The following is a 21,620-nucleotide window of genomic DNA, read 5'->3' on the forward strand; positions in this document are numbered from 1 at the left end:
CGTGATAACCTACTAATCAGCATTATGTATTATCCAGACTTAGAACAGTTACACTTAAAAAAAAGGTCCTTATTTTTATTTATTTATTTATAGAAAGAAAGCAAGGTATCAAACATAAACAATTAATTAAATGGGGTAAAAGTTTGTAGAATAGATTTCAAGAAAATGCCAACATAAAAAAACCCATAAAATCAGTCTCAGCAAAAGGGCTCCAAACGAATCTTGAAATTGTTTTCCTGATGCCTTAGAGCAATCCCATAACGAAGCAGCATCTCAATGTACGGAGGCCAAAACGTTGCATCTATGTCCACATATGGGTCATGTGGAGTCGTGAGTACTTTGTTCATGAGAAGCTGTTGGAACATAAGACTTTTTTTTTAGAATAGTAGCAAAGTTACTCTTAGTACAGTGAATGAGAAAGAAAGATGAATACAAGTGAAAATAAAATTTGCTTGATGAGTGTTTGAGATTTTACCTCGAGAATGTCCCTGAGTGAAATGTACTCCTCGTTTACACCTTGGGCAGAATTCTGAAATGGATAACAAGGGTTATAAATGCATTCACTTGTTTTATACAATCAGAAAAATGTAGATGCTCCACCTTCATTTTCTTGTTCTCGATTTGAGGAGGAGGGACATGTTTTTCGAGGATCTCACCCAGTGACTCCATTAATCGCTCCTGATACAACTTCATTGTGTGAATTTTGTCTTTAGTGTCTTTAAGGACGCTAAAGATAAACAAATGCAATGTAGAACATTCATATTTTTTCACAATTTGTTCAAATGGATGATCTTACCTGTGCACCGATAATTTCTCTCTCTCAATTTGAAGCCGCTCAATGTTGTCAGTAGCAGCTTCCAACATCTGTGTCTTCTCCTCAAGCCATTTTTGTTCTCTAAAATGCAGAAATAACATATAAAGTTATACTCTTGGGAACTTCCTACAAATACCAAACATTCAAATAACATTGTGTGCATTACATACAGTTCTTTTGTTTCTTTAAGTTTGTCTCTCTTAGCTTCATTACAAAGAACAATCATCTCAAGTTGTGAACATAGCTTGAGCATCTAAAGAACAAAAACATACGTGTGCATGGATAAAAAAATAATGTTAATGACAGCGTATGTAAATGTTCTGTCTTTTTCCTACCTCTTCTTTCCCAGCCTGAAGAAGAATATCAGAATTTTCAGCAAGTACTAAGTAGAAATTAAAAGTATTACAAATTCTGCCACTGGCATTATTAGATACAGTGTTCTTTGTTTTGTTTTTATAGACGCTTACAGTTTGGCTCCATTGTTGCCCAGTGCTTTAGTTCAGCTGCTGTTGTCATAAGTCTATTTACAGACTACAAACAGAAAGAAAATTAGAAGAGAAGTTTAAGGTTGTCTCAATATGTCATAAGTCAAACTGTTCTTCACACCTGGTCTGGAGGGTTTTCGCAACAATCTTGTTCACTCAATATGATCTCATTTTGGAGCTGTCATACAAACACAAATATTCAAAGCCTTATTGTGAGAAAGAACTTTAAGTATACATACCTTCTTCAGCAGATCAAACTGCTCCTCGCACTGGCTCAACAGCACAGCATGAGCAGTTACTGCCTGTGTGTCCAACATCTCCGCCTTAACACAAACAAATTAAAGTTGATGCCTTTTGATGGTTTATTTAAAGGATTGTCTAAGCTATGAAAGTATGAAGTAGTCGAAAGTAACTTGAAGACGAGAAAACTAGCCATAGCTGTAGCCTAGAGTTAGTTGTGGTGATGCAAAACACAAAAGTATCTCTGTAACAGACACTCGGGGAAGATCTATACACATACATTGTAGACATATCTATGCTCATCAATAGACAGATTCAACTTTAAAACAAAAAAACAGTTCTTACCATGTTTTGATCAAGTATTTTTGTGAACGCTAAAAGCAGCCGCTTCCTTTTCAAAATACCGCCAACATTGATGACGTCACACAAGCGACGCAAGATGCTTTCAAAGTACACTAGAAAAGCGCACTTTAAATAAAAAGAGTTGTTTTTGTAGTTCAATTCTATAAAAATAATAATAAAAAAGACACACAAAAAGAGAGTTAAGAATGAAATGAATCGGCCGTGCTTGCTTTTTACAGACAAACATGACCAAAAATAGGCTCAGTGTCCACGTCAAACTGTTGTCTTTATCATATTTTTTATTTATTTTAATCTTCTTTATGTATGCCCGTGTGGCCTTATAGTTTCAAGTTCTTATCGTTTTTCCCCCCATCTAATTTATGTGTTACATGTTTTATGCTTCATGTTTCATGTTGCAAGATTGTAGCTACCGGGTAAAAAAAAAAAAACTAGTTCTATTCTATTCTGATTCTGAAATGCTGTTGCATTAATGACCGGGAGTGGGTAGGACTGTGGAGCTCTATTGATTTAAGCTGGACGTTGGTTTATTTTTGAACATAGTCAAAAGTCAAAGTCTTTCTGTCTTTCAGTGTTTTCTGTGAATTGGTCAAAAAAATCTAAAGACTGCCAGCAGGTGGCTCTGTTGTGCTCGTTTCGAACAACGTTTTGTCTGTTTACTACTCAATTCTATCAATAGGCCCATATGATTATGTCGGCTATTAGAAGAGAGAGAGAGAGAGACGGAGAGAGAGAGAGAGAGAGAGAGAGAGAGAGAGAGAGAGAGAGAGAGAGAGAGAGAGAGAGAGAGAGAGAGAGAGAGAGAGAGAAGGGGGGGAGATAGAGGGAGAAGGAGGGAGAGAGAGAAGGGGGAGAAGATGGCAGAGAACCCTGGTCAAAACCTTATGATGATGATGATGATGATGATGATGATGATGATGATGATGATGATGATGATGATGATGATATGACGACTATTAATTATTACTATTATTATTACTACTTCTACTACTACTACTAGTATTACCACCGTGGACCTACGAAGATAATATAAACACATAATATAGGTCCAGCATATTTATTCTATAGCCTATCAAATGTTCCTATAAAACACACATCCAATAGATTATTTGAATGATCAACTTGAATTGGATTAAAATGCAAATTTACGAACAAACGGTGCTATTGGAGCCTTCAGCGCAGCCTAATTAATCAAGAGTTAAAGAAAATTAATACATACATCAATTCTGTCAGGAACATGCTTAGTTCAATCGTCCGTAAAATTGAAGTTTGAAGTATTAACTGGCTCCACAGGAAGGCTATGATTAAAACTCCACAATTCTCCCATTTAGATCTAGAATAATTTGGCTGCAAGCAATCTCAAGACATTATTATTATTATTATTATTATTATTATTATTATTATTATTATTATTATTATTATTATTATTATTATTATTATTATTATTATAACAACAACAACAATAATAATAATAATAATAATAATAATAATAATAATAATAATGATAATAATAATAGTAGTATAATCATAATAATAGGCTAATGTAAATAATAGATTTTAATGACATAGATAATTATTCATATATTTGAATTCCGTTTTTACAACACAAACAACAGCACGTGGAAGGGGTGAAAGAGGCAAAAAGGTAAAAAGGGGAGGGGCTTTTTCGCTGGCTGTACCATTGTTTCAGTAGGGACTCATGCATCAAACTTCAATTTTCCGGACGATTGAAGTAGTGATTTTTTCCCCCCATCTTGGAGTGAAATAGTGAAATACACTTAAGACCTTCAGATTAATTACCACCAAGTGGTCCCTCAGACTGTGGGATTACTTATGAGCGCACCATGACAAGGCCTCATAAAGAAGGCACTGGAACCATAAAGTGTGCTTCATGAACAAGTGCCTCAAAGACCCAGAGTCTGACTTTACGCAAATACGCACATTGTAGGCTTATGACAGTGAAGTCAGCAGATTAAAAACAAATGTCTCTAGTGGTTTTCACTCGCAAAAGTGGGGCTGACAATATTGGTGAACCCGTAAAATTGATGTTTCAAATAGGCTATAGGCTAGTGTCTCAAGAGATTGGCAATACCGTGAGATGAACAGAAGACTCTGATTAAAAACAGAAAATAAATGAAAAAGTTGTAACGAAACAACATCAGCAAAATTAACATATGCCTATTGAAAATAACTTATACTAATCAGTCTAAATTTCTTGAATGTGGTCTAACCTTGCTTTCTTTTATGAATGTGTACCATACCCCAAACAATTATAGTGTTTGTCAAACTATAGAAAAAACACACTGCCTATAAAACAAGTCAGAAGCAGACAGGCCACTTATCATTTCTATGAACAAAGAGCGTTAAACGCCTCTGAGCTCCTTGGTCATGTTTTCAGCTTCATTAAACTCCTTAAAGACAAAAGATATAAAGACACAAAAGAGAAGAAAACAAACAAAGACCTCCTAACCAAGCTTTGGCAAAATGTCACAGTCCAAACTCTTTATGCTTCCCTACTTAACATTAAAAACGCTTGCAACAAAATCCATTTCTTGTTTGGAAGCCCTTCTTGGATAGAAGTCAAACATATTATTCCAGAGCTAAAAAGCTGCGCACAAAAAGGGGGCAGTTTCATTGTAATTCATTGACTTGTTCAAAACGCCAGGCAAAGAAAGGGGCTAGACATTAATAGCCGCAGATGCCCTCATGAGGGGAGAGTCTATGTAGGCATTATGGCCTTTGTTCGCACTCAGTTAAACTGTTTAAAAGGAGGGTTAACTCAATCCATCAAATTGTCTGGATTTGTGAGGAAATTTCAAAAACCATATGGCCTCCAAACGTTTGCGTCCTTTTTGTGCGGTGGGACACACTTGTCTCAGTATTGCTGCCTGCGGGGGAGCGGCCCTGCTCCTTTGTGGCGCGTCCCATCAGGGAACGCTGCTCATTTGTCCCCACTTTTCATGCTTTACGCTCAAAATTATGGCCCAGTCCTACAGAACAAAAAAGCCCTATAAAGGCAGGGAGAAACTGGCCCAAAACTTTGTGGTTTTTGTGCCATCCTCCTCTTTTCCCCGGGACCAGATTTGTGTTTCTCACATAAATTTTTACCACGAATGGGGAAACACGTCTAAGGGTCAATAAGGCACGATACGCATGTTGGGTGTGAAAGGCCGTGTGAGATTCCAGGCAACTAAATGTTTAGAGCATCCCCATATAAAGAGGACACAAAAGCAGTGAATGCACGTCTAAACGGGAGGCTTTTTATGCGCCAGCAACATTTGGCACAGAGCGCACACTTTGATAAATAAGAAATGCATTGAAGAAAGCAGCGTGAAAGAAATATTGTGAAAATCCATTTTATTCCCATAGCCTATATACATTACAGTCTGTGCATTGGTTTTTAGATAATGTCCTGATTTTAGAAAGGCACTTATAGGTGTACAAACAAAACGAATGTTTGAATTGGAGATCTATTATAACAATTGGAAACAATAGGGTAAATGTAAAGAGGCAACCAAAACCTTTGCTGACAGTGATACTATCTTTTGAGCATTTTTCTTTTGAGCTTTCAAAGAACAATACAGAACTATTTTAACAAAAGCTGAAGTGAACGTGAATGGCCCATATCCTTTTGCTCAAAAAAAATGTGGATAAACGAAGGAAGAGGTGTCCGAGCAGGACCAAAAAGAAGATTAAATTAATGGAAAAATAAATACTTAAAGAGCACAAAGCAAATCATGCATTCACATGCAAACAAAACAAGCGGGTACACTTTATTAAAGGCGGCATAAGGAGAGGCCCCTGGAGATGCGGGACAGGTGTGTGTGAGGTGTGTGAAGGGTGGCATAAAAAATAATAAATTACACGGATCATATTGCTTTCATTGGCTAACAGATACATTGTAAAAGACCACTGCATATTTCTTGCTCTGCTCTGTTCATGCGTCACTATGAATAGGTCTATGTGGCAATATAAAAGTCAATACATTTTGGTACACGTTGGAGATATGGTAGAATATAATCAGTAAGTTACAAGTCCTCGGCAGGATTTGTTGACACCCCGTCTCTGAGTCCAGCGCCACGCTGCGCCATCAGTCGTCTACATCAATCTCCACGTCCTCGTCCTCTGAACACTCTTTACTTGTTGTGTGGTCTGAGAAGGGCGACAGCGGCGACGTCCGCAGTTTCTGTGCGAGCTCGAGCTCCTGCTGGCTCCGCGAGGGGGACTCTCCGCGCGGGTGGCCTAATGTGCCGTTGGCGCATTTTTCTAAGTCCGCAAGTTTGGCTAGCTTTTCCAACGGAACCTGGCCGACAGCTTTAGCAGACTCCACGTCGGCCTTCATCTCTTCCAGGTCCCGCTTTAGCTTAGCCCTGCGGTTCTGAAACCACGTAATCACCTGCGCGTTCGTCAGGCCAAGCTGCTGCGCGATCTGGTCCCGATCTGCCGGGGATAGGTACTTCTGGTACAAAAAGCGCTTTTCGAGCTCGTAGATCTGATGGTTGGTGAATGCAGTCCGGGATTTCCGACGCTTCTTTGGGGTAGTTCTCTGGCCGAATAGAGTCATTCCGTCTCTGCCTGAAAAAAAGAAAGAAATGAAAATAGAGCTGAATGAGAAACAGGTGCATTTTCCCCACTGTCCGTGCGTAAAAGTAAGCTAGGCCTATGATAAACTCGGTTAAAGAGAAAAAAACAAAACAAAAAAACAAAAACAAAAGTAACTGTTTTTTTTTGGTTAAAAATGTAACAGTAAATTATAAAATCAAACATAACCAATAAATTGGCTACTTGATCAACAGAATTTACCGTAATACAGGCCAACAAAACAAGGAAACTTTAAAAATATATATTATTCTGTATTTATAACTTTTAAAGCCTGATTTCTATTTAGATTTGTTTTACCTTCTGCGGCCTGCAGCACGCTGACCTCCAGTCCTTTGAACGTCTTGCTGGCCAGCTCCTCGAGCGCGCACAGTGGTGAGGTTTGGGTGAGCAGCGCGCGGCTGGACAGTGGGATGCCGGAGGAGCGGTGCTTTTCTGAGGCAGAGATGAGATGCGCCGTGCCGCAGATCGTGTAGCTGCGTTTCACAGACGGCTTGTTGAGGATGTCCTCGATGCTAAATGGAGTCAGGGGCTTGTTGGAGTTGGCGGGAGGAGGCAAGTGGTCCAGCGGGCTGCGCCTCCTGTTTTCCCCCGCATCACATTTGGCCACTTCTTTGGATGTCATCATTGGATGCACGCAAAATTTGTTTTGAACGAAGAGATCTGGAAAAATAGTGAGGTTAAAAACCGCAAAATGCCACTGGGACGCAAAAAGTCACATAACAGTGATAACGTAAAAACCGGGAAAAGCTACGTTATTCCAAAGTGAGACAAGCGCATGTGAGGGTCCTTGGGAGCAGCCAGTCCGGACCGGAGCCTCCCTGAAAATGGCGAGGTCCACGCAGTTGACGATTACTAACAAGTTCTCATTGATTGGGAGCTAATCAATTATCTCCAGTGGCACTTTTCGCCCTCTTCCCTTTCACTCTTTGACTATGTTGCAGTCCAGTGCGGGGCTTTTTGCGACTGGGGGTGTCCCATTAATTAGGACGCATGGCTGGAAGGAGGCGGAGCCCCGCAGAATTATAATGCTTTGTGCTCTTATCATCTCCCCTCTAATTTAGTCGTGTGGTGAGATTCCAGAATAGGCTCCTTGATGGCGAGGAGAGACAGAGCTGAATCCGCAAATCCAGCATCTGAAGCCCCCATAAACGCGGCGGATGAAGCGGACACACAGAGGTTATTTCAGATAGTCACGCGGATGTTGTCCTGTAGTCCAAAGAACGGATGAAACATCTTTTTGGTCGAGAAGGTGCTGCCGTATATCAGCTCTGATGATGCCTCCTTTGGGGCGCGAGAGGAGCAGTACCGCGCGTCCCTCGCAGCGACGCCAATGCCGGGCCATAACTCAAGTGAAAGGGCTGCTTTTATAAATTTCATCTGCGCTCACTTCGGCACTTTGCCATGCGCGCTCCAGGTTTGACACGATACCTTTACTTTGGCGCTTTTCTGACGAATGACGTGAGGTGATTCCACAAGGCCAAGCAGGACAAATACAGCCGATTTAAAATGATTGTGAATGTGTGGCTCATATTTTTAGGCCTATAGCTACTAATCTTTTATGTTTAAGATGGTCGATTACTATTTTCCTGTGCACACACACCAAAATATTGTCACAATTACAGAATTAAGCACAAATTACATTTTGCTGCTCATCCCTTCTTTCTGATTTTGTTTGTATTAAAAATGTATTTACACCTATTATTACGGTAGTTCTCTGGACAGTCGCTCTACTACATTTCTCAATTAAATAATGTCATTGATGGCGAATAGCCCATAGACTATGCAGTGTGAAAATGGATGTCGACTATTTTATAATTTAATCTGTAATTGAGACTTAAATGTGATATTTCATAAAATGCTCATTCAATAAAAACTAGGCTACTAGTAATAACAATAATTGGAATAATACTAATACTACTACCACTTGTAATAATAATAATAATAATAATAATAATATTCATAATATTCATTATCATAATAATAATATGTTTAGATATGAGGCCTATCAATGAATAAATATATTATTCTGCATTTAAATTGCTTAAGTGTCTATGCAAGAAATATCTTAAAGCAAAGAAACAATTACACACGCACACACACACACACACACGCACACACACACACACACACACACACACACACACACAAACCCCCCACACAGTTAGCTGCACTTTGTCAGAATCTTCTCATTTCCGCATCCTGAACTTCCATTGCTTCACGTCATTGAGTTTTAAACCGGAAACCATCTCCTCGCAGTTATTAAAAAGTTGGTCGGAGATATTTGGGGTCATTTGTGCAGCCTGTGGAGGGAGAAAGCACTCAAGACTCCACAGTGCACCGTATATCTGCTGCTGGCGGGGGGTCAGCTCTGATTTCACAAGTAATTGTGCATTTAATAGTTGGCTCCAGCACACCTTTGAACCTATTTTCTCCACACTTACACTTTCTATTAGCCACAAACTTGCAGCAAAGTGAAGGAACTGGGAAGCAAATGGGAGGGAGGGTTTTTGTTTCTGTTTGGTCATACAATTTAACCTTTGAAGCAAATGTTTTTTAAATTCAAGTTATATATTTGTTTATTTGTTTCTCATTAAGACTTAAATTATATCTAATCATTGTCCATAATTCTCCTTTTTTTTTTTTTACATGGCGCATATTGTCATTTTAAAGGAAAATATAAGTTATTCAAATTAATTTATTAAGTCCCAAGCCTTGATAAATGAACGGGTTGCATTAAACAAAGTTATGCCCGGTGGATGATTCTTCAAAAAATAAGAAAAACACACTGATGATCTGTCAAAGGACTCTCACTCTTTGTAAGCATAACTTGGTTTCATTCATATTATATTAGGCCACAAGCTCCTCTGCTGTAATCTGCTCGTCAACAACACTCCAAATGCATTTAAAGGAAATGGGAGACACTTTCTCTACAATCAGGTGTTGATTTAGGCCCTTGACTTGTGCCGCTCCATCCGCAGTATATATGTCCACGGACAGCTGCAGGGGAAGCTATCCACAATGTAGCCATTTTGCAGGGACCCCAAAGATGGGTGTGTATGGGTGTCATGTCTACCCCCTGTCCCAAAGGCCTTTTATCTCACACGACACCAGATATAGATATAGGAGAGGGGTAGAACCGCGGTTATAGGCCTGGAAGTAGCTTTGGTTTACTGGATAAATCACACGTCATTACCAGGGGTCAGCGGCTGAGGGACACCATTGGACGCTTCCATCAGCCGGGCAAATCTGGTTGGACGAGGGAGGATTTATCTGGCGCTGGGATCTCCGGAGAGAGGGGCGGCCATATTTTAAGTGACTGGAGATGTAATAACAGGCCTCTGACAAATCCCTGACGGTCCGACTTCCCCGCCTCAGCGCTGTGCCCCTGGAACCCATAAGCTGCACCATTATCACTGAGCAGCTCTGCAGACTGTTTACACTCATACAGTAAACAATATGCATTTGGTTTCGGCTATGAAAATAAAAAGCGGAATTTAATAGTAGGTGATACAAGGAGATATCAGCCAAGAAAAGCCCAAACAATCCTTAATCCACAATTTAATGAATAATGTTGCCTGCCTGCTAAAACAGCTTTTAAAAACACACGCACATCATAAATAAAAAACAGAAAGTGGGCAGGGTGAAGGGAGGGAGAGACATCCAGCAAATCGTTGGAGCTGGGACACGAACCCACAACACCAAGGCTGCAAACACCCAACTATTAGCTGCGACTAAAACGGCTTGTTTAAATGCAATGCACCTTTACCTTTCATACCACACTCTGTGTTTTACATGGCATTTCTTATACTAATCAGATTTTTTCTTTTATTACTTATAAAAACACGTAATGCTGATTTTACTTTGTAGGAATGCATAAAAACGCAAGCATGAAGAGTGAAAGTATAAATATGCATTTATTGCCAAAACATGACACCTTTACAAATGCCGGTTAAACGTTTTATGATGTAGGGATTGAAAAAGAAAAAAAAAAGAATAAAATTGAAAGTAACATAAAAATTGAGCTGAATACAGACCATAAAATCCTTGACATTTTGTCCATGTAAAAAGAAAAAAAAGGGGGAAAAAACAGGTGCAGTGTCTACAGAGAAACACAAGAAGTTACCACACGCTGGGCGCTTAATGCACTGTTCCTCTCCTTAAAGAAACCTTTTCATGGGTCCATGGCTGGACTAATGCAATATACAATCTGCCACATGGAAACCCTTTGACAATATAAAGAACTGTTCACTCAATAAATAGTTTGACATTGGTGTTTTAATGCTAAGTGTGTGTACTACAGTGCTGGTGAGCAGGACTCTGGCAGCAGGCGACACACTGGCTGCACGCCCCTCATCAGAGCACTGTGGTTTGGGGCCTGTTCACTCGTTGTTGGCGCAGATTGGACATAAGCATTTGTAATTTACCAAAAGCAGATTGAAACAGTGCACGGGCGTCCATTGGAAATAAGTTGAAATGGTCAGAATTTTCTAGTTAGTTAAGCGTAATAGAAACCAATGGTGTCCATTATTTTGAAGTTCCTGGGGAAATGCCCAATAGAATAAAATGTTAACGGGAGATCAAGAAATTATTGAGAAAAAAAAGATCTTTTCTGGAGAATGTTGGTTCTAGCTTTCATAGGAATCCATAAAAATAAAAAAAACGGAATGTTTTAGGTACCAGTGGTTCTCCAACTGTGGCCACTGTGTATCAGTGGACGTCTTCAAGTGTTTTTTACCATTTGAAATCGCTGTTATTACATTATCAGGATATTTAAATGTGAGAAAGCTGCGTGACTTAAAAATGTGTTTGCACGTGCTACTTATTTTGCACATGAGCAAACGCTTGGTAAATAAACCCAAAAGTCTATAGCAACTTTTTTTTAAAATTTTAAACAGAGATAATTTCATTTATGCTTTAGAAATTCATTGTTTTTTGTGGTTCAGTTTAGATATTATTTAGTCCAATTTAGGTCTTGTTTAGACCTTTTTAGGCCCGGTTTAGCCCTGATTTGATCATGATGAAAGTGTGTAAAAGCTCTTTGGGTGACATGTCATGTGAAAAGCGCTGTACAAATAAGCTTCCAATCCATTGCGTGATCAAAGCCAGGTGGTACTTGGAAGATCGAGTCTGTTATGAGGAGGTTCTTGGTATGAAAAGTTTGAGAACCCCTGCTTTATCCAATATAAAACATATCCTTGTTTCATATAATCCTATAATTACTATTTTATACATAGTGAATAGTAACCCAAGCCCATCACAAACAATTATCCTACGTGTGCATGCTACCGTCGTATATTGCCTTCCAATCTTACTGTATATTATATGCTTAGAGATGTAAAAGTCCAGTGACAGTGTGGGTTGAATAGCTGAATTTGTCATCTGTAGTATATCATTCTGAAAAGCTGTAGTATTGTCTGGGGACATTGTCTGGGAGTTTTCTCTCCTGAATGAAAAAAGAGAAGTAACCATTTGTTTTGCCCAGTAGATCATGGAAACTAAAGTAGGGTGTGTTTACTGTTGTTGTATTTTGTACTGGGATTGTTTTTCTCATTACATTGTGTCAAAAGACAAAATCAGAAGTGACACAGGGATGAGGTGCAGCGGTTAGCGCTTGTGCTTCACAGAAAAAAGGTCCCGGGTTCGATTCCCACATGGATGGGACCTATCTGTGTGCAGTTTGCATGTTCTCCCCGTGTGTGCGTAGGATTCCCCTCACCACTGAAAACATGTACAATAGGTGATACTGACCATCAGCCTGGCACTGCCGTCGCCCATTGCTCCATGGGTTGCCCCAGCAGCATCGAAGGATGGGTCAAATGCAGAGGACAAACTTCCCTATGGGGACAACAACAAGACTAATATTTGAGAAATGCTCTGTTTGCAAAAAACATTTCAGTAGATGGAAGACCTCAGTGACATCAATGTGGACATTGCTTGAGCAAAAATACTGCACTGAAAATTTGGCGATATATTGCGCTCTACAGTGCATATAGCACTGTTCTGGCTGCCTATGACACTGTTGTATAGCTGCCTCTCACAGTGGCTCATTTGAATGCTCCTCTTCCTCATCTGCACTTGACCGTAAAGCACAGTAAGCAGTGATGCTGAAGGATTGTGTTATTCGCGATGGCCAGGATGGAGAGGATTATTCACCGCCTTTGGGCGATAAAAACTGCCCGAGGAGAACCAGCGAGAGTTATGACAGCAATCCTTTAGTTTTCATTTGTGAAGGCTCGCTTTTATGTGACGCAAAGACATACAGGGAAGGATGGAGGGACCTTGAGCTGGAAAACAGGCCCAAGTCTCATTTGTCATAAGCAGAAGTGTAAATTGCATCTGCATCTGTGTTGCTTACTTCATCAGGATTATAAACGCCACTGCACTTTTATTATCCGCTGTTTCAATATCCATCACTGGAGATTCATCTGCAGAGATTGGATCAGTCACATGGAGGAGAGGCATCAAAGGCACACAGATCTGCTGAAAGAGGTTTTTATAACAACATTAGACAAGGACAGTCTAATTATGTATAATTATAGCAGGCCTATAACATGTTTTCTGTTTATCAATCAACATGTAGGATACACACATATATATTGTCTGCTGCTGGCATTTACACCATGCTCAGGGTTGATTAATGTGCATTGTCCATGCCTTAATAAAAATCACTAAAACAAAACCAATAATTACAGTGTGGCCCGGTGGCTGAGAGGTTGGTTCTCTTGCCTCACAGTGAGATTGTTGCGGCTTCAATTCCCGGACTGAAGAGGCCTTTCTGTGTGGAGTTTGCAGGTTTCCGGGTCTGAGTGGGTTTCCTCTGGATGCTCCGGATTCCCCACTGCATCTAGCGGCAACAACGATGGGTCGAATGGAGAGAGCACATTTTGTTGTTCATTTGTACATAATGATAATAAAGCACTTTGCTTATTTGCTCATAGTTTTCTAATGAGACAATATCAGAAAAAGGAATGACAGCTTCAGTCAAAGTTCTGGTCAAGTCGTAAATTCTAGACACTGCATCACATTGGTGGGTCAACAATTACTCACACATCCTGGGAAACCTGCCCACCTCAGAGTCAAGACTAGTCTTCAGGAGTTTGCCAAAAGTCTTTCTATTCATCTCCACTACTTCTACAATGCTGCTAGTGCACTTTTTAGACCCACTGTCTACAAATCATGTGTACGAATCATCTCTTTTTTTGCATTTATTTAGGAGGGTCTAATGATAGGGAACACCTGGGTCCTCACTATTGCCTGTTGGACATTTACACATTGCCAGTTTCACTGTTTGATCTTAACATTCATCGTGATCTTCTGTTTGATCAAATCAGCAATATCTGGAAAGCGCTGTGAGGGGACTGCTGTTTGCGATATTGGTCTTTACAACAACAAATTGATTGATTGAACCTCCAATGGAAACAATCTAGGAAAATATTAAACTGCGTAAGAAATGAAACAATCAAACAAACGTCTCTATAGAGGATCTGATCCCAAAATAAAATCTCCTGTAAATGGGCTCCTGAGCCGCTCAAAGAGGTGTTGTAACTAATGCTTTAAAATGGGCGAAGAGCACAAGGGCAGTCTAATTACATGCAGCAGGTTTGGGGTGTGCTTGCTGAAAGCCCATAGGGGTGTTTCCAATATGGCCGCCTGGGAACAACCGGTGACGGGTCAGCTGTTGTCTCCGAGGAATGTTTTTTTTTTTTATTCACCCCTTTCTTTTTCTGAGCATATTTTGTCAATTATTTCCCGTGTCCTTTCTCTCCTCTCCATCATCCCCTCCTCTGAACACACACTCGCACAAATGGCTTGGTTTGAGAGATGGCCTCTGTCTTTCAATTAGCCCGCGATGGCCCTCTTACAAGGCTGGCGTCTGGCACCGGGGCCCAACAGATGCTGCGGAGGATTGGCCGTTCGTCTAAAGCCCGCAGACTGTATTGAATAGTCATTTGGGTGGAGCTGAGTATTCATGACACAGAGAGGGAGGCAGTACATCAGGCCTGTTCCATTCTCATGTTCTCTGTGGGGTTTTGACGGCGTTTAAAGGGGACAATCTGGTTACGACGACAAACAAGCTCGGGCTGGAAATAATTGTCCACTGAAGGGATGCGCGGTATATCGAGCAGTCGTTGTTTTTTAGAACCGCAGAACATAAAATCTCATTAAACAGTGTGATTTTGTTCAGCTCCTCCACCCGGTACCTAAAACAGAGACATCAAAATTGAAAAAAAAACGTGCAGAGGAAAGTTTGGAAAGAGAGAGAAAGCAGCTACAGTTATGCCCAATCGGTTTCCGGAAGTAAAAAGACATTTCAAGAAAACAGTGATAACTCATTGGCCATAAAATACAACTTTGATGAGAATATTTATCCAAAACTTGATGAAGTTATAATATAGTTTAAAATAATTACACACTGATTTGTAGTTACCACCTAGGGTTGCCACAATAATTACTACTTATCGTTCAATAAATAACAGATAAACGATATATTTTTGGGCTCGATATTTATCGTCTGTACATTTATGAACATTTTTGTTTGTAAAACTTTGATTTCTAACTGAAGCAAACTGAGTTGCTTTATATTTAATGTTTATTGCAGCTTGTGTGGTATTTTAGGATATGATGGTGCACTTTTAGAACAAAGGTTTACTGTCATTAATATGAGAGTTGACAGTATCTAGTATCGTTAGAGTCAATTTTCATGACAGGCCTATAGATGAACCTTTGTTTAAACATTTTGCACAGTATATGGGCATCCAGACCAGTGCGAGTTTTGAAGTGGGTGGGTCAGTACCATCTTGTTTTCTTATGCAAACCCTTTACTTTCATCTGCTGTCTCTCACTCCGCTTATGCATGCACTTAACTTCTCCCACTTATTCATGTTTCTTTATGTGACCCTCAGAAGAAGGCCTCCCTCCAGAGCCCCCTGTTGTGCAGCAGAGCAGAAGCCATCCCACTGCATGAGTGTATGATTTGTCGGCTCTCAGTGGGTTCATCCACGCAGCACCTGGCAACCCTGCTCCAGGAATATGGTGTCTGCCACGACCATACCGCAACACACACACAACCATATGCCCCTATTGTCATTTCAATGAGCTGGGACAACATTCACTCTGGCCCCCTTTCAGCGCACTCTCTCAATACTAACCCCATGCGGAGGGGTTCAGGTCAGGAGGGACCACTCACAAACAAGAGAGCAGCTCTCCTCCCCCTGCTCCGCACAGGCCCCGTAGGCTGGACTGAGGAAATGTGAATTAGCTTCATCAATGCAGGGGTTAACATTGCGCAAAGACGAAGTTGACCTCTCGTTGTATTCTTGGTTTGATGTCTTTCTTAAGGCCAAATGCTTATGAATAAAAATGGCGGAGGGGAGAGGTTGACAAAGGGATTTGTCTGACTAATACCAGGGGAGCAGCCCTCGGGGAGAGCCTGGTTAAGCCCAATCCCCCTGCAGTATTATCAATCATCCTGCGCCCCACACTGCGATCTTATTGTTTTTTCCATAATTGTGTCAGAATAGCTTCCATTTGTCTCTAATGAAAAGTGTCTGCATTCATCATGCTAATGTAGTGAAAACATAAATATTACACATGGAAACCTATGGAGCGGCCTGAGCCATGCATCATCTTAAGTGTGCAGGGAGCGTGTGCTGCTAACTTATGCTGTATGAGGACGTGAAAAATGAATTGGTCCGAGCCAAGCAACATTAATAAATATGCAAATAAACAGGTTGGTGCTCATATCATTATGATCTGCATACGGTAAAGGTTTAGTATTTATTATCATATTTATAACCTGCATTTTGTTCTTCATGTAAATGTCACAACAGATTGTCTCGACTTTTTATGCTTAACTAATTACAATTTTGATATCTCTCAAGAAGCAGTGCAGTTGTACAGTTATTTACAAAGAATTAAGCTACACATAGATTAAAGACTAGACACATTGAGAAAGGAAATTATTAGTATTGTTAATTACATATTAATTACCACTTTATTACTTACCAGGCAAAGCATTATCCCAATATGATCATTATTTACCCAAAGTGAGTATGATAACATTGCACTGTGTCTGCCTGTTACCGTTGCCTGGAGCTTTGAACCTAAAGAGTCACAAATAATCCCTGGCACAAAACAATCCATTTAATTCATTTGTTGTCACAGATTCACCAGATTCAGCACTAATTTTAAAAGCCTTTGATGGTGTTGACAGTATTAACCATCGGTGATAACATAAACAACGGAGATCCCGGGGCAACAGGGCCGCAGCGCCTCTGCAACCTTTAACCCTGAAATAATTGAAAAACATGTCCACGTTCCCACAACGAATGGATCCAGACACACTCCAAAAGACAGCGTTTTGCACGAGCTCCTGTCAGTGTTTGATCAAGACATAAAGGATCATATTAAGGGCCAGCTGATTTGTGATTATGCATTGGGAAAAATGGCTGGTGATGAACAGTGAATGGATAGTTTATCATTTCAATATTTAATAATTGGATAAGGGAGAAAGCGTATAGTCTATGGTAACAATGTATGTTTACACTTTATTTTACATAATTAAGAATAACAAGCAGGTATAGTCGTGTTTGCTTTCTCTGGACAATAAATAATCACTGTTTTTGGTTGTGACCAATCAAGCATTGCACAACCAAAGAGTCAAGTCATTTTCATTGTTTATATCAAAGGTTCCCAAAGTGGAGTCTGGGTCTTTATTTATTGAGTAAGTGGACATTCAATAATCCTTCGCTGGACGAGTGCTGTCTGTGCAGAATAATGTGACCACATTAAATGCTTATATAGAAAAAGAAATGTAGTGTATAAATTTATGATGAGGCTCATGGACTCACAAAATGAAATTATAATTGTTATTATAAGATCTGAACAGAGCAGTTTCAGGTGCAGCTCGGTGCTTTGGAGGCACTGGAGAAACTGCTTATGATATAATATGAACTATATTAGTGATATTCTCTGTTTCGTCTGTCTGTCTCTTTTACATGTTTTTTATGGACCTTTTTGAGTCTGAAATAAAGATTGATTGATTAATACAACGGAGCTGAACACATTTTTATTTATGTAAGTATTAAGACCGCAATTAGATTTGGGAGTATTGTAATACAATGCTTGACTTAAAGCCACACTGCGTAAAATTTTACCCAATAAAAAAGATTGAAATACAAGCATTTATTTTCGTCGCCATGGAGATGTGACTAAAGTCAGACGTATTGGAGATTTAAACAGGTTAGGTCCTCATTCCAATCCCTTCTTTGATTACTCACTGGCGTAATAGCATTTTCTATGTTGAGCTGGTCATTGGGAGCATGTTTTGTATTGATGGAAACAGTTACAGTCCACAATGTTACACAGTGTGCCTTTAAATCTGACAAGAATTCATTTTGGAGCATGTTTGTGAACAGACCCCGCGCAGTCGCAGGGATATTTTGTTGTATAGGAGGACAATGCTTTTCCTTTATATCGGCATTATCCGCATTTTGCTAATTGCCACCATTTAAACTGCAATTCCAATTAGACAGAAATGAATCGCCTCTATTACAGTACGTTTTTTATTTTTGGTTCCTCATATAGGAATGGAAAGTTTCTTCAAGACGTCCATCTAGATCATTGCATTATGAGTATATGTGAAGCCCTGCACTCCATAGACACATTATGTGCTCCGTGGGGCCTGGCCTGTCTGACTGAGTTTATTAAAAGTGTCTTGTTTCATACCCACGCTCTCACAGTAAGGACCATCCTCCAAATATATCACACTGTTATTGTAGGTAATTAAGCCCAAAAGTTGGTCTTCTATCGGGTGCCTGTTGTGCATAAGCAAAACGGACCATTTTAATTGCAGAGGAAATATCTGCTCGCACTTCATCGGAAACACAGTGTAAATCTTCTTAATACTGAAAGAGGAGGAGGGTCCAGCGCAGACGTGGGCATTTATTACACTAACAGTCCTTTAAAAATGAATGGTAATGGGAGGCAACAGCTATTTGCTCTAATGCTTCAGATAGCGCCGGAGAAAACCTCGTCATTTCAAACATGCGCCTGCCCAGAGCTGTTCAAAAATATGGACTTAGACTTAAACTGCACAAGACCAAACGCATTAAACATTTAGGAGAGATGAGACAAGTTTATCCCATGCACTGATCACAAGGCCTCTCTATACCAGACTAGGGTGTGAGTTTTACAAAGTAGTTTTACAGATACAAAGGCAAATGTCTGGGTTTTTTATGCCTTGGTTGCTAACTTTGAAACAATACGGACCACGCAGCAACTTGGCATTTTTGTGTAAGTGCATAATCGATATGCTGCTCGAATACTTTTATGTTTTGGCTCTGATATAACAGACATCAACTAAACTAAAACATTAATGATAAAGAGTTCAATTCTGTCACCAAATGGGCTGAGTGGATATCATTTTTCTTCAAGGGCTGGGTGAAGTGATACAAAAAAAAAATCACAATATTTTCCTTAATATTCAATTCACAATGAGTATTTTTTCATATTAAAATCAAGTAAATTCATCTTTTAGTAATATGGTTCCTGTGCACAGACAAGGTGAACCTTTTAAATAAACCTTTAACTACAAACGAATGCTTTCCCCTCCTGTATTGCTCAACACAAAAAAAAGTTACATATTTTCCTGCAAACCTGCCACATATGATGCCACACATTAAGAATAACCATACAGCATTGCGATTCGATTAAAATGACATTAGCTGCACAGCGTATTTACTTCTTAAAGCTGTTATTAAGAATGTTCTATTTTTGCAACCCCTTTTAGTAATGCCGAACCATAAGCGCCTCTTCATATCCTTTTGTGGTACTCTCTTCCCCCTGCGCCAGTGTGGCCTGAAGGCTGCCACTCATGCGGATCTGCGCTGGTTCCTGCCGTTTACACAGAGCTGCCTCGACTAATGCCCCTGCCCCACTCTGCTTTGTCCCGGACCCTTATTTCACCATTTCTCCCCATCCCTCTCCTCAGCCACCCAATTAGCTCTCGCCTCTCCTTTTTATTAGCTGTAATTCACTTCCCTTTACCTCCCTGACTCGCTCTCTCCATCTTTTTCCTTTTTCCTATAGGCCCTTTTGGGTGTGTGGCGTCGATCCGAGGAGGACACACTCCACTTAGATAAATATCCCCATCGCTGTGAGCGGAGCCAGGGAGATTTATTCATCCGCCGAGCTGGCAGAAAATTGACTTGTTTCATGGGGCCAGACTCGTGACGCATCGCCACAAGAGAGAGAGAGAGAGAGAGAGAGAGAGAAGGGAAGGGGGGGATCAAGGATGATAAACAGAACAGGAAGGAGGCAAAGAAACACGGATGAGGAAGGGAAGGATTTAGGGGAGTAGGGAGGGAGTAGCAGCCATAAAGAGAGATGAGAGAGCCGTGTCCCTCCCCTTGTAGCCGAGGATAAAGCCAGTGGGCTGGTGAAACACTGATGAGGGAAATGGTATAGTTGACATTTATATAAGAGGATATTGATGAAGCAGAGACAATAGCTCGACTCCATCCACTCGTCCTCCCCTCCTTCTCCTCTTTCCTCTTTAGCTTCCCCTTCACTTGTTTACTACTTTTCACTCGCCTTGTCTCTACGGCTCTGTCCCGGCGCTGACAAACGCCGGCTAAAGCTCACTACATCCTCATTGAGAGAGCAGGGCTGCAACCTTGGGTGACTTAAGACGAACAGAGTCCATGCATCACGCTGATAACCTCTTATTTTATCACTACAACACTGCAGGAGGGATAACGTCATTTTTTATAATCTGGTGCGTGTTGTTTTCTTATACATATTGTTACAGCAATTTTTAAATGATGCAACGGTTATCTTATCAAGCCGACGGGTGCAGTTCAACATGGCCATCTATTAGGGCAGGGCGATACGGCCTAAAATCTAGATCACGATATAAAAAGAGAAATATCACGATAACAATATGTTTGGCCATATAATTGTCAAATGACCCTTTTTTTTAAATGGCACACTAATTTCCTCGCAAATATGATCTACTCAGCAGTTTATATCCTTTATTTCATTTTACTTTTTAAGCACCTGCCCCTGTGTCCGTGTTGATGCTGCTCTGATGGAGCTGAGCGTGACATAAATGAAATCATGTCCACAACGATGTAAAAAATTACGACAATATCAAAAAAATATATCGCGATAACGATATGCAATATGATATGGGCCACCCCAACCATCTATACTAGACTAGACTTTAGGCTTTAGATTAGTCCAAATTAGGGCTTGTAAATAACTTATTGTTATATTAAGGTGACATAATATCCTTGTATTGCATGTCACAGAGGTCTTCCATCTGCAAAGGGCTGGATGATTTGGCAAACTTTTTTGTTCTTAGATTTTTTATTCATTTTTTTAAATATAGCTCAAATAACAGCATCATTTAACACATAAAAATCTTCCATTGTCTCCAAATTCCCAAACTAGGTGCTAGGTGCTGATTTTTGAATCCCAAAACACATATTGAGATTGACCAAAGTAAAGATTGCGATTTTGGTTAAAAACAAACAAACAAAAAATCTTGCAAAAACAGGCTATAACCAAATGCAGTTTTGGTCATGATTTTCCTAAAACAAATTTGTATTCGAGGTCGTTCAATATCACAATCATTATTAAGAGCCTAATATCAGTAACTACTATCACAAAAACACTTAAGGTGTACAAGTGCAACAACAACCAACGCATCACATTTACACAAGAAGAATATTATGAAACTCTCGTCTAATAAAAGTAAAATAATCATAGTCATAATAATGCGACCCACTGCAGTATCATTTAATACACAAAAATCTTCCATTGTCTCTTCCGAACTCCAAACCAGGAGATGTACATGAGAATTACTGCGAACAGGCCTATAAGATTATATATATATATATATAAAATCGTCTATATGTAGATGATTTCCCAGACCCTAATTTTAAAGTGCATTATTAGTTAGGTATTATTAGTCTTCATTATCTTTTCAAATGGGGAAAGTCTTCTAGATGTGTTGACTGAGCCCCAGTGTGCTGTCTACAATGGGGCTGCCCTAATAATGAGGTTGTAATACCATGATAGGATTTGAGATTGTGATTCTTGTTCAGTTAAACAAA

At 39.9% G+C, this 21,620-nt stretch overlaps 2 protein-coding genes across 2 annotated transcripts; both read right to left on the reverse strand.

Annotated features, from left to right (window-relative positions):
• Positions 1 to 113: 113 nt before the first annotated feature.
• Positions 114 to 1,950, reverse strand: cenpk (centromere protein K). Its single transcript, XM_079553139.1, has 10 exons — positions 1,885 to 1,950; positions 1,539 to 1,622; positions 1,421 to 1,477; positions 1,282 to 1,345; positions 1,150 to 1,196; positions 985 to 1,067; positions 797 to 895; positions 601 to 727; positions 476 to 529; positions 114 to 353 (listed from the first exon to the last, which is right to left on the reverse strand). Exons 1-10 carry the CDS (start codon positions 1,885 to 1,887, stop codon positions 198 to 200), a joined length of 774 nt encoding a protein of 257 aa, XP_079409265.1. The 5' UTR covers positions 1,888 to 1,950; the 3' UTR covers positions 114 to 197.
• Positions 1,951 to 5,348: 3,398 nt separating this feature from the next.
• lbx1b (ladybird homeobox 1b) lies at positions 5,349 to 7,450 on the reverse strand. The gene is made up of 2 exons (XM_079553204.1): positions 6,799 to 7,450; positions 5,349 to 6,474 (listed from the first exon to the last, which is right to left on the reverse strand). Exons 1-2 carry the CDS (start codon positions 7,124 to 7,126, stop codon positions 5,990 to 5,992), a joined length of 813 nt encoding a protein of 270 aa, XP_079409330.1. The 5' UTR covers positions 7,127 to 7,450; the 3' UTR covers positions 5,349 to 5,989.
• Positions 7,451 to 21,620: the final 14,170 nt, after the last annotated feature.

Source organism: Gobius niger, assembly GCF_951799975.1.
Source record: "Gobius niger genome assembly, chromosome: 3".
NCBI classification, from domain to species: Eukaryota; Metazoa; Chordata; class Actinopteri; order Gobiiformes; family Gobiidae; genus Gobius; species Gobius niger.

Excerpts from the sequence above, each read along its gene's own strand:
- cenpk (XM_079553139.1), bottom strand. Across the intron at positions 1,346-1,420 it reads GCGAAAACCCTCCAGACCAG|TCTGTAAATAGACTTATGAC; the intron begins GTGTGAAGAACA and ends TTCTGTTTGTAG. Across the intron at positions 1,197-1,281 it reads GGCAACAATGGAGCCAAACT|TACTTGCTGAAAATTCTGAT; the intron begins GTAAGCGTCTAT and ends ATTTCTACTTAG.
- lbx1b (XM_079553204.1), bottom strand. The coding sequence starts at position 7,126 with ATGATGACATCCAAAGAAGTGGCCAAATGTGATGCGGGGGAAAACAGG. Across the intron at positions 6,475-6,798 it reads CGTGCTGCAGGCCGCAGAAG|GCAGAGACGGAATGACTCTA; the intron begins GTAAAACAAATC and ends TCTTTTTTTCAG.